This window comes from Ambystoma mexicanum, chromosome 7q (assembly GCF_040938575.1).
Source record: "Ambystoma mexicanum isolate Mex_15411 chromosome 7q, UKY_AmexF1_1, whole genome shotgun sequence".
Lineage (NCBI taxonomy): Eukaryota > Metazoa > Chordata > Amphibia > Caudata > Ambystomatidae > Ambystoma > Ambystoma mexicanum.
In genome coordinates, this window is record NC_090941.1 from 19,619,621 (window position 1) to 19,636,761 (window position 17,141).

General features: G+C 42.4%; 1 protein-coding gene across 12 annotated transcripts in view; it reads left to right on the top strand.

Moving 5' to 3' along the window:
- The window catches only part of DMD (dystrophin), a 7,616,828-nt gene extending 7,608,759 nt beyond the window's left edge, over positions 1-8,069 (top strand). For all 12 annotated transcript variants that reach the window (XM_069639082.1, XM_069639084.1, XM_069639079.1 and 9 more), the window contains one exon: positions 569-8,069. In XM_069639082.1, coding sequence (XP_069495183.1) covers positions 569-580 — 12 coding nt within the window. In that variant the 3' untranslated portion in view covers positions 581-8,069. The remainder of the gene's footprint in view (positions 1-568) is intronic.
- Positions 8,070-17,141: the final 9,072 nt, after the last annotated feature.

A 17,141-nucleotide genomic window follows, 5' to 3' on the forward strand; every position in this document is an offset into this window, starting at 1 on the left:
GATTACATGAGCTACAAGCATATTGTGCGTGAACACACAAAAAAGCATAGTATTGACAAACCTGTCCGTGATTTAAAAAAGAAAAAAAAATGAAGGGAATGTAAGCAGATTTGTGTACATGTTGTGCAGATGAAACGATTTGAAGGTGGCATAAACAAATAAGCAGGGGCACGTTCTACAACATTCCAGCCGAAAATGCTGAGGGCATTAACTTTGTCCAAAGCAAGTGGTGCCAAAGCTCTTCTAAACACATTTTTAAATTACTTTTTCGCAATGTATGCGTCTAATATGTACAATATTGATCTTCAGAATCAGGAATTTCTTGGGAAGGAGCTAAGAGTTAAAGGTAAAAGGGTACTCTTCCACCACAGACGTAATGCCCAAGGAAGGCCCTCTCATTTAGTTGTCGTTGCTTATGAATTGGCACGTTGGCATGCCCTGCATTGACCAAGCTTTTGCACTTTTTCTCCAATATACATGCAATGAAGTTTGACTCTCTGCATCAACTTATGTTTGTTACTGCATGTTGTGTCCTTACGCTTCTCTTCTCTCGCTATTTGTTTTTCAGGCAACAATGTAGGAAGTCTGTTCCACATGGCAGACGATTTGGGCCGAGCAATGGAAACCTTGGTGACGGTGATGACGGACGACGAGGTTTTAGAATGACGAGATCTGTTTTACAACTTCAAAATGGCCGCATGTTATTTTATATAATATTCATACAACAAAGAGGATTAGACTGTAAGAGTTTACAAGAGAAAATATCTATATTTTTGTGAAGGGTAGTGGTACTATACTGTAGATTTCAGTAGTTTCCTAAGTCTGTTATTGTTTTGGTAACAATGGCAGGTTTTACACATCTATGCAATTGTACAAAATGAAGAGAAAACTACATGTAAAATCTCGATAGCTAAATACCTTGCCATGTCTTTATATGGAACGCATTGGGGTTGTTTAAAAAAATTTATAACAAACATGAAGAAAGATTGTAAACTAAAGTGTGCTTTATATAAAAAATGTTTATAAAAATTATTTTAAAAATATCAAAAAAACAATACAAAGTTTGAGGCAGTACATCCATTCACCATCATTTCAGCTGCAATACTGAAGAACACAAATCCATGTTCAATGTTAATTTTCCTTGTTTATCAAAGAAAATATGTTTCCGGAAGTGGCACCAACATGGCAGAAGGGCACTACATGAGTAGAAAAAGGCAGAAGCATAAAGGATAGCGAGGGCTGCATAAGTCTTTTCACTGACGTCTCATCAAAGAGCCTTGTAAATGCTTGACTCTCCGGCTGTTGGGAAATCTGGAGATGTTGTTGCCAACTACTTTATGGGACTTGGGATTGCACAATATGCCTTTGGTGCTGAAGTCCAAAGATAACCTATTTTCTGCACATCCACACCTTCAAGCCTCCCCGCCGTATGCTTTAAAAATATTGGCTTGTTTCAAACATTTAAGAAAATATGTTGAATTATTTTCAAAAATCCAAAAGGATTGTTAAATTCAGACATATCCCCATGTTATCCCTTCAGGAAAAACATCAGTCAAAGGTTTCCCTGGAATTACTAATCTAAAGATGAAGCATAAGGGGCTACAGTGTGTCAGGATGAGTTAAAAAATATTTTCATAGGGAGAAATGTCTTTAAAAAATAATCTTGGCACATGTTGAGAACACTGGATCACTGCCAAGTTCTGTTTTCATCTGAGCCTCTTGTGTCCAAACCAGGGATATCTGCTTCTAAATCCTTGGAAGGAGGCTGGGAGACACTACAATAAACAGCAAAGTGTGGATCTGAAGAACGCCATTCCCAGGGGTGTTTGGTAGGAGGAATGTGGCCATAAAGGGGCATCATTGATTTGTTTTTCCTCCTATCAAAATAAAGTTTAGCCATTGCAATATGTGAATTAGATTTGCTCATGAGACCTTGATGCACACATGGCATGTTTACTCCGAAAGCAATGGTGTAGTAAATGGTGAAATGGGCTTGGCCTCTTTGGTGCAGTACAATTCTAGAGTCCCCAAAGGAAAGGACCATCAATAGGATATGGCTTCATTGGATTTACATAATGGTGGAGGGATTAGCCATTTATGACAATGAAGAAGCGTATTTCTAAATAACACGCGTTACCTGGACTAACTCTTTGCTCCGCAGGATTAACTCTGGCAAGCTCCAACAGAAGTAGGGACTCAGACAGTTAGCGTGCATATGTGGCAGCTGTAATATTGTGGTGCACCATTCTCAAATGTTCTGTCGACGGTGGCAACAGCATGATGTGAACTATCAAGCTTTACCAAATGGATTATTTCGAGGTTGAAAGCTCCTTCTGTAATAGAAACTGTAATGAAGTCTGGTTTTTATCTAGTGCTTCATGTCGGATTGCTCCAGCATCTGAGCGCTGTAAAAACTCATTCAATCCCAGTGAAATAGCTGGCACTACTGTTATCAGTCCCGTAGCACCAAACTGAAACCTGATACAGTGTATAACTCCCTGGTCTGCATCATTCAACGTGTGCAAGCCTGCTTCTGAGGCTGGTTAGATTTTTCACCTATTCCCCAGTAGCACGAAAGAGAGATACAGTGACCGTGGTGGCAGTTTTTATCTGCCCTCAATGCTTTGCAGAATTCCATGTACTCTGGCTTTATGTCGCGCATAAAAGAATCTCCCACTGATCTCGTTCCTTAGAACATTTTTCACATCTATATTCCATGAAAGTACATGTACGACAAGCCATCTTAGCTGCCAAAATTGCTGTCAAATTCAATCAGACCCTCTTATCCGTAAAAAGCACTGCAGTTTGGCTCACCGTCTTCTAAGGTTCCCTATTGTGGTGCAGGCATTAAATGCATGAAGGAATTTGGATCCCCATTTCCGGGCCCTATATATAAGGTTGTCGTCAAGGTCTGAAACATGGTGCTGAAAAAGTCAATATCTTTAAATTGACATCAACTTACTTGGAAGAGGAGACATCCTAAAGTCATGCAACGAAAGTTTAATATTTTTAATGGTGATCCCAATGGTGATCAAAAGGTTCCAAATTGGTTTTTAAGCTTGTTGATTGTGTAGGTGAAGGCAAGAATAAGAGCATGTGAATGTGAAGCTGAGGAAACAGGCGGCTGTGTAGTTGTTTGAATCAAACATTGAGTGCCAGTGGGAATCCTACGGAGGTGTTCTTGAACTCCACTGAGATTTAGTTTTTAGTAAACCATTTTCCAACGCTTTGAATTTCAAATTTGAAATATGTTCTAAAATATGTAACTGGAAATGTAAATAAAGAAAATTAGACCCTTATTTTAAGAGGATTAGTACAAAGATCTTCAAAATGATGTCCAAAATGACTGGGTTCTAGCAATAATTATTTTCCATTTAATCCTAGCTCCACACTATTTCTTAGTCCAGCCCTACTTTTGCAAAGTGTGCTCAAACAAAATGTGCGATTCTGGCTCAACCCAGATGGTGGGTTCCTGTACCAAAGTTGTCTTTCCCTGAACTCTCAATCCCCTCCAAAACCACCTAATTTGAACCTCAAAAAGAGCTGCCGTGTCCGTTCAGTGGCATTGTTGCAAAACACCACTCAGTCCCTTCCCAACGTTGGAGTTCTTTTGGTCTATGTGAAGAACCACATATCGGCTCATTTTATAACTGGAGTCTTGGCTCGCGAGATCCAAATACACAATAGTTTTGCAAAAAGAAGCATCATTTGTTGCAATTTCGGTCCACCATGAATCAAACTTTTCCACCGGGATAGTCTGCAAAACGGTTCCATTTGTGTCCATTTTAATATACATTTATTTTATTGTTTTTATTGCTGCTTATCTCACTAATGTAACCAAATCTGAGAATTTGTTTGTCAATTGCAATTCCTAGAAGCACTGATGAACATTGTACAGAAGAAGTCGCAAAGTATATTGGAAATTATATTTCATAGTGAGGAGCAATGAATTGGGTGAAAGGCTTGAGTCAATTTGTTCAATCCTTGCTCAAATAAATACTGCACACTTGGTGAATACAAGGGGGTGATGATCCCATGGAAAGCACAACTGTAAATTGATCGTGATGCCTTATGCGCACTACTCTCTATTGATAGATATACATACTGTGAAGCGACTTAGTGTCAGTGTAGATCTCTGTGGATTTTCCTTCTCGTGACATTTGTCTACCATAAAATTGATTGCTAATCTGGGACATTCGGGGGGGGGGGTGGGTGGGGGTTGGGCTGGGGCCTACCAAGCACCTTGTTTACAAGGCTACTTTCTAGAGATGTCAGAGAAAGGGGACACCTAGGCCATACAATGGTATCCATTTAAAGCACGTTCAGAAAGTTTCTGAGAGAATGCCAAGTCCTCACAGGGTGCAACTTCTGCCTTTATTGATGGGAACGTCTTACAAAAGGAGCCTTGTGAACTTTTACATTGCTGTTTGAAACCTAGGAACTGCCCTTTTTAAGCAATGTGTCATGCCCATTTGTAGGCAGCAATAACAAAAATATACCCACTGCATCAAAGAACATCTGGGACTTTGTAATGGCATGGTGGGACACACGCTGATGTCAGCACAAACAAAATCAAATATTTACGCCTAATCGGCATGGTCTTTTATCGCATGAATTTCAAGGGTATGCTGTTTAAAAAAAAGAATAAGAAGTATATTCTAGGCAAGTTCAGATCTGCCTGGGGCAGGTGTTAACATCTCGTACCAACATTTGTGGCACACACTTTAGTGAATGATTTGTCTGTAGCACACGCCGTTCAGCAAAAAGCCTAAAAGAACCCAGCCCCTCTGCCATGTCTGGAGGCCTCGACGGAACTGAGGAAAGCATAGCCTCTGATTTAACGGTGTCATTAATGGTTAGTTATTGTTGTATCCATGTATAATTATTGCTACTATGTACCAAATATTCTACAGTTGGTGGGAAGAAGGGAGTTTACAAATAAAAAGGGTATTTTATTTTTCTCTTGCGCCAGACTTAGCTCTCAATTCTCTGGGAGCAAAAAACTTAGTTTCTACAGCAGGCATTTCCTGTGGATTAATGCCTTCTACACCAATTCTTAGTTGGCGCTCTTCATGCCAGTCACTGTATTTTGGTAATAATGTTGGTTAAACCAGCATAATAAGTTGTGGCTCATTGCTCTGAAACAGGGTAGAATGACCTCTACGGATTTCTTTTATATAACCAGGCTCTCGTCACGTCTTTTGGATGTGTAAGGACCCTGTTTTTCCCCTTTCTCCACAGATTTCAACCCTAACGAACATCTTTAGGGGTGGGGGATACCACAAACTCTCAAACAAAAAAAGTCAGCAGCTATTCAACAAGCATTAGAATGGAGGAATTCTTCCATACAAGCTTTGAATAATGTGTACTAGCCTCCAATTTCATGTTACCATTAATGGAAATTAATTTTAGCCTGTGTTGGTTAGGAAGAGAACATTGTCACCTCTTACATTTGTCAAAATTCCATCTGAAAGTGTTTTTCTGTGTCTGCACGTGTTTTGATTTCTTTTCATTTGTTTTATTTAAGAGCGGGTAACCAACTTTGCTAATTGTGCTGCTCCTACCTCATCTTGGATTTGTGGTGTTTCTGCACAAACCGGTACAGACATATGTTAGCATCACTTATTCACTGTGTCTGTCTCATTCTACATTTTTAAGGTTGTGGCCTTTTTGGGAAACTGTTCTTAACAGAAATGTCTCACCACTGGAGCCAAGGAAGTGGGCCATACTATCATATAGATCAGGGGGCAGAAACATGTGGCACTCCACATGTCTTGACCTATACTTCCCAACAGCGCAGCCAGCATTCTCGTGATAGGTCCTGGTGCAGCTGGAATTGTTGGTGATAGGCCATGGTACATATAGGCCAAAACACCTGGAATTCCCCAGCTTGTAGATCCTGGATATAGATTGTAGGCGGGGTGCAAAAACCACTGCCATCTGTTTGAGATTTGGCTATTTGCCACATAACATTTATCAACGTCTGTATCTGGTAGGCGTGACTCATGGGGTGCAATCCTCTTGCATCCACGTTTTAGAATTTCTGAACATGCAAACGTGTCCAACCCAGTGCACTGCGTGCGCCGTCTGCACGGTTTTAAGCAATACCTGTGATTGTTGTTCCCACAGCTGCACTCTGAACACACAAATCACTCTGTTGCATCCTTTGCACATGAGCATTTTCCGTCCTGTGGCTTACATGGACTCCTGGAGAGCTTAAGCTGCAGAGTTCTCTATGCCTGACAGTTCTGCTAACCCCGGGACTCTTGGAAGTTTCGAGAAGGAGAACCACCAGTCCTGGAATGTAATGGAATTTTTGTCACATGGCTGATAAAATCGGTAATTTGAGAGCTATTGCCATCAATACGGAGGGACATTCTTTTGTCATTGGGATGGGATGTTGTGTAAACAGTTTTTGTATCTGGTGGTATGGTCTATTCCCATCTTGCTTCCAAGAATAACAGACCATATTGGTTAGTATGGAAGAAAAGTAAGGACAACTTTCCTATTTAGAGGAATGGCCTCAATTTATTTCAGTTTTTAAAATGTCCATACATGTATGTCCCATTACATAAGCCAGCCATTTGACTTTATTGGCTCGTGCTGGATATCTTATTTTGCTAGTGTGTTTCAATTGTTCTGAAAGCAACCTGTTGCCTAAAGCACACTCTGCCATGGCCTTCCATGATGTGTTGTTCAGAAGTTCAAGTCCCCTAACGGGTATGCTCGCCTCTCAGTTCTTATTGTTAATGGGAACTAATGATGACATGGTCATTTTGTGATGTGTTTTGGTTTGTGGGATCTAGCGATGTAGGTAGAAAATGGTTGTCATTCTTGCCTCAAAAGAATTTCGAGCTGCATTGCAGTTCACATAGACACAAACATTTGCCAGACGGTTAGTGTTGGGCATGGAAAGCTACTAAAATAGTCTCCATGGGCTAATGTGAGGTGCACCAAAGGGAAGACACACCGGTTGTGTAGATTTTAGGATGCACCGTCTTGGGTGATGTTTTGATGTTTCATGGATGAACAGTTTCCTTAAGGCTACTAACCTTGTTAAAATCCAAAGCACCTCTCATCGACATTTGGAGGCACTCTTATTTGCAAAGGTCGCCTTCTGTAAGTTCTTTTTTCTCCATTCTCCTTTCTTCATCGAGTGTCCACGCTGATCCTAGCTCCATAGGAGCATTTAGAGTGCTTGGAAAGAGAAATGGAAGCAATACTAAAGGTGGGCGTTCTTGTTAACCGAGTAATGTGATTGTTGCATTTCTGTTCCGTGTACACTGTTCCTGTGTGCCATTTCAATTCTACGTGGCTACCAGGAGCTTGATGTTGAGAGTCCGGTGAGGACCCATTAGTGGCTTGCCAGGGTGCAATGTTCTTCGGCGTCTGGCATCCCTGTTGGCTCACTGTTGCTGTCCAGACACTCGCCTGCAAACAACCCTGTCGGCCAAAGCACAAGCAAGCAATAAATAAGGGGACACTGTAAATTCCCTGGCTACTGAGAAGACATGGCCTTGCTCCATTCTTTCTTCCTTTGACACTGCAGCAATCCATTAATTGGAGAAAGGTTGCCATATCTTTATTTTTATTTGCGTACTCCGAGTGTGTTTCGTAAACCTTGAGTTAAATGCATATGCATGATTTCGTTTTTCATTTTTTGTTTTATTTTCCTGACATTAGCCTTGAAGTGAGTCTGTTAAAATATATATTTTAACAAAAAACGGAGATGGAGAGCTTTAGTGCTGCTTCAGGAATAATTTGGAGTTTAGTTCATGTTCCTTATAGCCACAAAGTATTAAACGATGAAATGTAATCAGTGTGACTGATGAAAAATAAACATCCTATGGCACATTATGTCATTGTTATGCAGTGCTGGTTCATTACTCTGCCATTTTAATATATTCTCTTAACATCAACACTGTAACATTTACTAATTATTTTTTTATGAACTTCCATTTTCCTCATTTTCACAACATATCAAATTTCACCAAATATATGCCTTACTATTGTATTATATAATGCTTTACTGTGTACATCAATAAAGCACGCAAATATGTTACTTTTAATGGAGACTCTTGTTTTTTTTTTTATTCAAAAATATTTTCTGTTCCTTAACTGTATTCATTTTGGGATAGGAAGGGTTGCATGTCCGTCTCCTTCAATGGGGAGGACAGTGTGTTCGTGGACGGCCACAATAATCCTATAGGGTGTTCTTTCAGATTCGTGCAAGGATACAGCAGTAACTTGAGACGCTGTTTTATTTCTGCTGATCTTTCATTACATAGCAGGGTCAGGCACACTCTGATGGGATGAATACCCTGTAACAGTTCCGAACGCCACCTCTAGTCTCTCCTTCCCCTCTCAGCTCCATGCCTGATGGTCCAGAGTAATGCACACTAATCAGTGTGTCCCATTCATTTCAAACACTGAAAACCAGGCGAGCAGTACTGCTGCAACTATATCCAATGGGAAACACAAACATGTGTTATCTTGTTTTGCTGGCAACAAAACACTTTGGTTTGAAGCCTCAAAGATTTTAATTTCTATTAAGGGTATTTCTTTATGTGCCTCTGGACATCGGGCAGACGGAGGAGTACTGGAAGAGAGCAAGAACAACAAAGCTGTAAGTTTAAAATCGGTTGCATATCTTTACAAAAATAAATCGTGCAGCCTGGTTGATTCTAAAAGATTTACCTTAGAAATATTTCCAAAATATTTTTCTGTGTTCATGTGTCATACATTAGGGTGAACTTTATTCATAAAAAAATAATTGCACACACACCATTTTAAAATGAATTTCCATTTCACGCATCACAGGTAAATCAAAAGGAAATGTGATGTGAAAAAATGTTCAGTATTGGGTAACTTGATTAATGAAGTATGAAGCTGGGGCACATTTCCAAAACATATCGGTTTACTATGCATGTATGTATTCTACGATTGGTTGGAACAAGGGAAGTGTACAAATCCAAAGAGGTTTCTTTTAATGTTTCTCTTGCACCAGCCTTTCCTCTCAATTCTCTGGGCGGAGGAAATGTAAAATGCCGTCTTCTCTGCCAGGGATTTCATACAGATAAATGCCTTTTGCAACGGTTCTTAGTTGGCACTCTTCATGCCATTCACTATATTTTTATATTTTACTGTTTGCTAAACCAGCAAAAAAAAGTTGTGACTCATGAATTTGATTCCAGGTTTAACAACTAGTGTTTTTTTTTTATAACCACACCATCAACACTTCTTAACATGGATGCATATTGAATCAAATGTCTCTTTGGATGTACGTTTTCTTGCCCTGTGGTTGCTAATGAAACGTTTCCCTAACATTGAACACCACCTCAAAATACATTTCTGTTTCTGTTGTGTACAAATATATTGCGTTAACTAAAAGGGCGTCAAATGGAAGGTGTGTAAGGCAGACCTATTTGCATTTCTTGCCTTACTTTAAGCAAACAGTTAAAAAGTAAACATGTTGCTGTTGTAAAGTATTTATTGACTGCTGCAAGGGGTCAGAAATGAGAGACTTGGTTGTTGTATTCTTCATTAAAGACTTTTTACTAAACATAAATGGGTTGGGGAACACCTCTTTAGCCCTATCCGAAAGAGGAACCTCCATACATAGAAACTAAAAAGGATCTGTCTGTCAGGATGTAACTGAAAAGGTGTCCTTGTGTCCAAAACAACCTATCCTGACCGTCGCACTATAAACAAACAACAAAAGGTGCAAGGAAAATGTCTTTAACTTGATGTTTGGAAAGGTGTTCAAAACAAAAAGTATGAAAATGACTTCAACGAAAATGTTCTCCAAGTTAAAAACTCTTGGTTCCAGAAGGTGATCTCTTCTCCTGGATTCTTAAACACAATGGGAAAAGGTCTCTTTAGCTAACGAATGGTTCCTGTGTCTTCACTAGTTTCACAAAGTTCATGATCAAGCAATATGTTCTGTTACAATTTTTCTATAGTAGATCTTGTAACTTTGCAGATTACCTGGTATACTCCCCTGCCAGGTATCTTTATACAATTTCCAGCTGCCTACTCACCTGCCAGGACTACTTGTGTGTTTCACAATGCCCTGATAGCACTTCAGCTGCCTGGGTATTCACGTGCCAAGTCTTCTTAGGTCTTTCACAGTTTTTGGGTGTACCACAATAGCATATACCATGTCCTGCTTGGTATATCCATTTGTAGCAATCTTTTCTCAAATGTACTTGCTGAAACATCTCCCCCATATTGGCATCTCGTGCTTCTGTATTTGATCGAGGTTTGGCTTTATACTTTTTCTTGTCTACATTCAAACAAACTTTGCCTTTGTATATTTCCTGCATTAGCAATCTTGTACCATTCAATATCTTGCTGGTGCGGTTGTCGGAATGGGCCAGGGTCCGCAGCTGCTTTGGGCAGACTCACCGGTCTTTTCCAGCATCTCCGACATTGCTCGGGCCCCTCAATTATGGCTTCTGCCATCCAGTTGAGTGTGCGGATGAGCCTACAGCACTCAGCGCAGCTCCGCGGTCACACGCCAGCTGTTCTTCTTGGCCCGGGATGAAGTCTGCTGCCTCGTCGAGTGACCGAACCCCCAGGAACTCCTGCGCTGCTTCCGGCATCTCCACAGTTCCTCTGGTTCACACACAGCGGTCCTCTTCCTATCCGACGGCCTTCTCTGCTTTGCTGGCTCCATCGTTGTGCTCTACGCTCAGGAGACCCAGCGTGGATCGCAACATCTCCTCCTGCACCGCTCGTCCCTGCACTTCCTTTCTTCACAGCGTGGAGCCATTTCTAAATGACCCGCTCAATTAAGTTTTGCAAGAAAAACTAGTCTCCATGTTGTATTGCGAGCTCCAGTCACTTTGCACAAACTCCCTTGTCGTCGTCCTCGTCTTAGTACCTGAGTGGTTATAGGAGTTGAAGTCCATATTGAACCTTTTGACTCTGGGATGGTTTTTCTTATGAAATTAAAATAAAGGCACATTAGAAACAAAAGGTCTTATATGTGGGTTGTGGGTGTTCGTGTGAAAGGTAGGAACCTGACTAGAATGATATAGAGAAAATGGTTCTTGACTTCCTCTACATGACAACAGGCCATTAAAGTTCTGGGTGTACGAGGGTCTTTCTCATGGGAAAGAGGGGGGTGGACAGTGTGACTCATCCAATGAAGTCATAACATCTCCCCCGTAGTCGTCTCCTTCCATGTGATCCACCCTCATACAACCACCCCCAGGGTCAGGATCAGGTAGCGGCTGCCGTCCCCTGGCCACATAAGGAGGTCATCACCGGGGAATCTGTGATGATTCCATTGGATTCATCACACTACCCAGTCCCAAGTAATGCTGCAAAGATTTACATTTACCTCTGCAGTATAAAGATGAATGGGGAAAATAAATGACACCTGTTTTACCACTGATCACACAGATTGTCAATTTTTTTTTCTTTTCCACCTTCCCCCACCCCCATAGATTTGGCCTTTTTTCACCCACAAATTTGGAAACATTTTGTTGCAGGTATTGGCTAATTAATTGGAATCCCTCTAAGAATAAAACTGCATCTTTGACTATGCCACCTCTATTTCCATTAACCCACCCATGAACCCATCCTTCTTTCTTGCAGGACCCGAAGAGCACAGGGGCCCATGTAAATGGAGAAGCCACACTACAATAGATCCAGTAACACCATGGAAGTGCTTCCTGTGTAAAGAACCACATAACCACCTGCGTGGCAAAGAAAATAGTCTCTTCAGACATCAAGCAGATTGTAGGTTGGACTGCAAAAGAGACTGGTATGAAAAGTGAGAAACTCTTCTTACATCCATTTGAACAGAAGGATAAGTGCTGATGGCTTCATTGATTTTCTGCAACTAATTGGGCTCCCTTGCACCCATCTACTCCTTCTTGCCCACCTGTCGGGGTATTACCATTTTTCAACTTTTGTCATATCACCTCGATACGTTTTCGCCAGTAGTATGCAAACACGCAGTGCGCTAGACCTGCATTAGACACACACCCACCCAACACTTCATACAAACACCAACCCATCACTGGTCTGCACTCACACACTACTACACCAATACACTGCACACACAAGTATACCATCCCTGCACATGGTCCCCAGCGGGACACAAATGCACCTACCCCCATGAATCTGGCCTTGTAGTCTTAACTGCGCTTAACAGTATCTTGCCTGTCTCTGTTAAGTGGGCATAATGGAAACTGGCATTACTATCATAATTGGATGTAATGGAGTCTTGCATGTATATGCATTAACTGGATATGAGTGACCCTGGTAACTACTTGCTTAATGGAATGTGGCACTACTTTTCTTGCTGGGTTTCATTGGATTTGGCATTGCTATGCTAGCTGGGCATATTGAAACCTTTCACTGCAATTCTACACGTGCCTATAGATTCAATCTGAATATCATGTGTTTGCAGTAAATGCACTAGCAGAGGGGCAAGGAACCTAGCATGAGAGCGAACATAGTAGGGGAGTCTTCAGCCCTGTCCAAGGAAAGAGGAGTGACCATTATCCTTTCTGACTGATTGGGCTTCGCTTTTGAAAACATGCTCTCTGACCCAGAGGTGTCGGAATAGAAGCAATATTATGCCTCCTATTGTAACAATTGTATGTGTCTTGGCCTACGCCAAGTTGTCTAAACATCATGTGCGAACAAACTCCACGGCAAGGTCTTGACCTTAGAGAAAACCAGTGTAAGTAGCCATCTTGGATTGAGCCGCCATTTTAGGTTCTCTTGTTATGTAGAAATCACCCTGAACATCAAATTGGAGGCCAAATGACATTCTGAGTAAGATTCTGGCCGTTGTGACCTCCGTACAACTGAATAATTAATATGCCTGCAGGCCACTTGTCGGGGTCGCGAACAGAGACCTTGTCCTACCGTTGACCTATATGTACATGTACTACTCATATCAGCGAAACTAATCGAAATGCATATATTAAAGGATTGACCTGGCAAGGAACCCTAAGACCAGAATTAAATATTTTGCAGAATGGTTAACCCGCAAGAGGGTTGGCCAAGGGCTGGACAAATTGTATAAAAGGCCTGGGTATTCCAATATGCGCTCTCTCACTAACACATCGAACCCTCGTTGAAGTTTGTTATGTTATACTGAGAGCCGAATAGCTATCCGTTTGTCAATTGACTTGGTAACTGTTTTAGCTTGAAATAAAGCACTTGTATGTTTCTTTGTAACCTGTGTTGGTGTGTTTCTTTTTGGGCTTCCCGGACTCATTATTTTTCTGTTTTCACAGAGGGACGATTCATTTTAGTGAAATGGAGGGTCAAGGTTAGGTTGATTACAATGGGATCGGTGTAGTGCCCAAATGAGCGACACATTTCATTCTGGGAGACTGTGAGGGATAAACTGACCCTGTGTTTGGAAGGGACCTGCTAGTGGGAGGGGATGTTAACATGATACTTGAACCATCACAAGGCTGCAAAAAATTTGGGGAACCAACTGCAGAAGAACAGAGACAGTGACTCCAAATGTTTTAGGAAAGTGAACTGTGATTTGGGTTCCGACTCCCAAGTGGTTACGGATCCATGGTAGAACCATGCCATGGTGAGGATAGGGATAGGCAACTGGCAGAGCCATGCAAGAAAGGGTAGCTGGAGTTGCAATGACTACCTGCTTAAAGATAGTGAGGTTGCTCAGACCCTCCTCTCAGATATCAAAGAATATTTGTTACATAATAAAATGGAGAAGTGAGGGTACACACCTTATGGGAGGGATTTAAGTCTGCGTCGAGTGGTAACTTAACGCGCCAGGGCACCCAGAAAAAGAGTGCAACGATGAAAGAATAGGGGTATGTGATGAATCTGATGTTGTCAACACTCCTTTCCCAGAGGTAGCCTCTTCCCATGTGTCCAGGGCATGGCACCCACTACCTGATCCTAACCCTGGGGTGGCTCTATGAGGGAGGATCACATGGGGGTAGGCGACCCTCAAGGGGGAGACAATGCATTGTTAGATACAAACACATATCAGGAATGCTCTCTCCATAGCTCAAGCCTTTATGGCTTACTGTGATGGTTCCCTTCCACTACCCACAACACCTACTAAATATCATGCAAGTAAAACAACAAAAACTCCCTGTCCTTCCTATATGTATAGAAACACTGGGACGAGGAGGCTGAATGGAGCAACGAAGATCCATGAATGCAAAAAGCACAAGATATGCTCTAGTCATTATGAACGTTTGTTAGGGGCTGGGGCAGTTAAAAACCCCATCCAGCATGGCTGGGAGAGAGGCTTCCTGGATAAGTCATGTGAAACAGAGAATGCTGAGGGGGAAGAAAAGCGAGAGGGAGATCTGAGGAAGTGGACCTCCTGGACACACTACCTGAAGCAACCTTCTGGCCAAAGTCTGGCTTGTCAGTGGCTGGGGAACGATATCCTGACAGAGAAAAGAGTCAGCTGGGCCTGAGAACCCATTCGCGGGTTGAAGGCCGAGCGAGAAGCAAGCAGCAGAGAACCCAGACTCGGGTGGAGAGCTGAGCGAGAAGTAAGCAGAAGACAACCAAGCCCGAGAACCCAGTTGTGGGTGGGAAGCAAGTGGCAGAAACCGCTGGGCCCTAGAGCCAAGACACAGGTGGAGAGCAGAACGAGAAGCAAGCGGAAGAGAAGCCGCCAACCACAGAAGGTACCCGAACGCCACTGACCAAACCGGAGGAAGCACCTCTGCCAGAATGCTGCACGCCAGAGAAACGGGTACATGGGTGGAGAGATGGGTGCTGAAGGTCCCGGAGGTCATGGGAAGCCGAATACAAACTAAGGTAGTGGGTCGACGGACCCCAGGGGAGAAACCAAACTAAATAAAGCACACCAACCACTTGGCAAAGAGGGGAGCCAAGTCGTTGTAGCAGAAATAGGCAAACGTTAAGTTTGGAGTATTTTTGGTAACATTGTATGAAGTAGTCCTGGCAGGAGAGTAAACCAGGTAAAGTCAACTTTGTAAATAAAGTGCATAAATTGAGCTATACAAGAACAGCTCTGACAAGACTACATCAGGCCAAGGCAAGCCTATGAATTAAGTCACAGTGAATGTGAAGAAGAAGCTGGCAAGGGAGTACACCAGGTATCCCAAAAAGGTGGGACTTGCATCCTACTTCCGTTATAATTAAATTGTTTGTTGACCAAAGAACCCGAAGGCAGATTTATGCCTTTAGGAGTTTGGAAGTTTCTTGAACAGTCCAGGGGAAAGGACAACATTTCCCCAAATGTGAACTGCAACGCCAAGTGGAGGGTGATAATCCTCTGGGGCTATAAAGAGCTTTCATTTTCTTTAACTGCTGTGTTAAAGGGAGACATGGGGAAGAAAGCCGTTCCCTAGTACTGTTCGCATTATCCATTAGGAACTTTTGTGTTGGAAATATTTTTTGAACATTTGTGCACCTTTGTGATTGTTTATTTGTAAAGTGCTTATACATAAGTGAAGTGCTTCAAAGCGCGTCAAGGGGGGGAAGGGAACAAGGGAATACAGTCATCATTTGTACACCTTGAAGATGCCGAATGATCTAAAAAAATATCAGCATACTAGGCCAGAGGCATTTCAACTAGTGCATGACAGGAAGGAATGAGAGGGGGTGTGGGGGAGGAGAAGGGCATACAATCAATAAACTACCGTACTATGCCTAACAACTTGTCAGATAGTGCAAGTGCATGATAAAGAGTGGGGAGAGAAGAGGGGGGAGGTGAGAGGGAAAGGCACATACAGAACAGTAAGCTACAATACTATAAACTACCATACTAGGCCTGGCGACATTTCAGATTGATTGGTGGTTGGTCGTCCCTAATACGCCTAATATGCCTATGCGTTGAGGGAGGACAGGACAGAAAAAACATGCTAGGCCTAGAAAGTTCACGGTCATGCAAGTGCGCAGACAGGAAGTGTGATGGAGGGGGGGTGCTTGCCCCACTCAAGGAAATGATTCTGAGTGCAGTAGTGCCGAGCAGAGTGCAGAGGCCCAGAGGCAAGTGCAGGACTGGACAGGGAGACGCCTGGGACCTGTGATGCCCTGGAGGTGCACGAGGCGACCAGTCGGTGAAGTGGGCAGGTGGTAAGAGAAAGTAGGAGGGAAGCAGGAGAGAAGAGAAAGGAGGTTAGCAGGGGAGAGGGAGAGAGAAACAGGACAAGAAGAGGAAGGTCTTGAGGAGTTTCCGGGTACTTAGAGGTCCAGCTCAAGACGGAGAGAGGCACGGAGACTGTTCCGCAGGGAGGCAGCTGCAGAGGAGAAGGCCAAAGACATTCTCTCTTAACACAAGTTGTCTTTAGAATGTGAGGGCTAGAATAGAATTTCAGACACAGGACAATTTATTTTGGACATCTTGACATTGGACAGACCCATAGTTTTGGTTGAGGTAGGGAAAATACCTCCTAAAGTAGGGGCAGTGAGGCACTTTCCAAACCCACTTTTTGAGTTAATAAAAGTGTATAACCAAAACATGAGATCTCTGTGTCCACGTCTCATTCCTGGCCCCTCACAGGGAACTCTGGCGGCTGCTAGTAAAGTAAAACTCTATAAGCCAAGCTTTGATACCTCCTCATTCAGGACCCGGAAAAAATGTTGTTGATCCTCAGACAAATTCCGTGAATCCTGACATGGAGCCTTGTTGTCTCCTTTAAAAAAAAAAAAAATAAATAAAGGAAGGAAGGCACCAAAGTATGTGAAGCTGGGAAAATCAGTGAGGTATTTTCTAATTATCACAATCTGTATCCTTCTGAATACTACAGTGATGATTCCTCAATATCTTTTTCCCTCGACCAATTGCCAATCCCAGGGTTCTCCCATGAATCCTTGGCCACCCAAGACATGCCCATCACACCGTAAGAAATCACCCGCTTAATCAAGAACATGAAATTTGGTACATACCTGGGTAGTGATGGCTTCACAATGAAATTTTACAAAATGTATCGATCAAACCTGGCAACTTATTTAGCGAGGATCTTTACCATTGGCCAGCAAGAGATAAGCTACCAAACACCTTTTTGGAAGAAATAATCGTGGTTATCCACAAGGATTGGAGGGTTCCAGCTCTCTGTGCCTCTTACAGGCCAATTTCTCTAATGAACAATAATGTTAAAATACTAGCAAAGGTATTAGGGGAATAGGTGTGGAGGAGCAGCCGA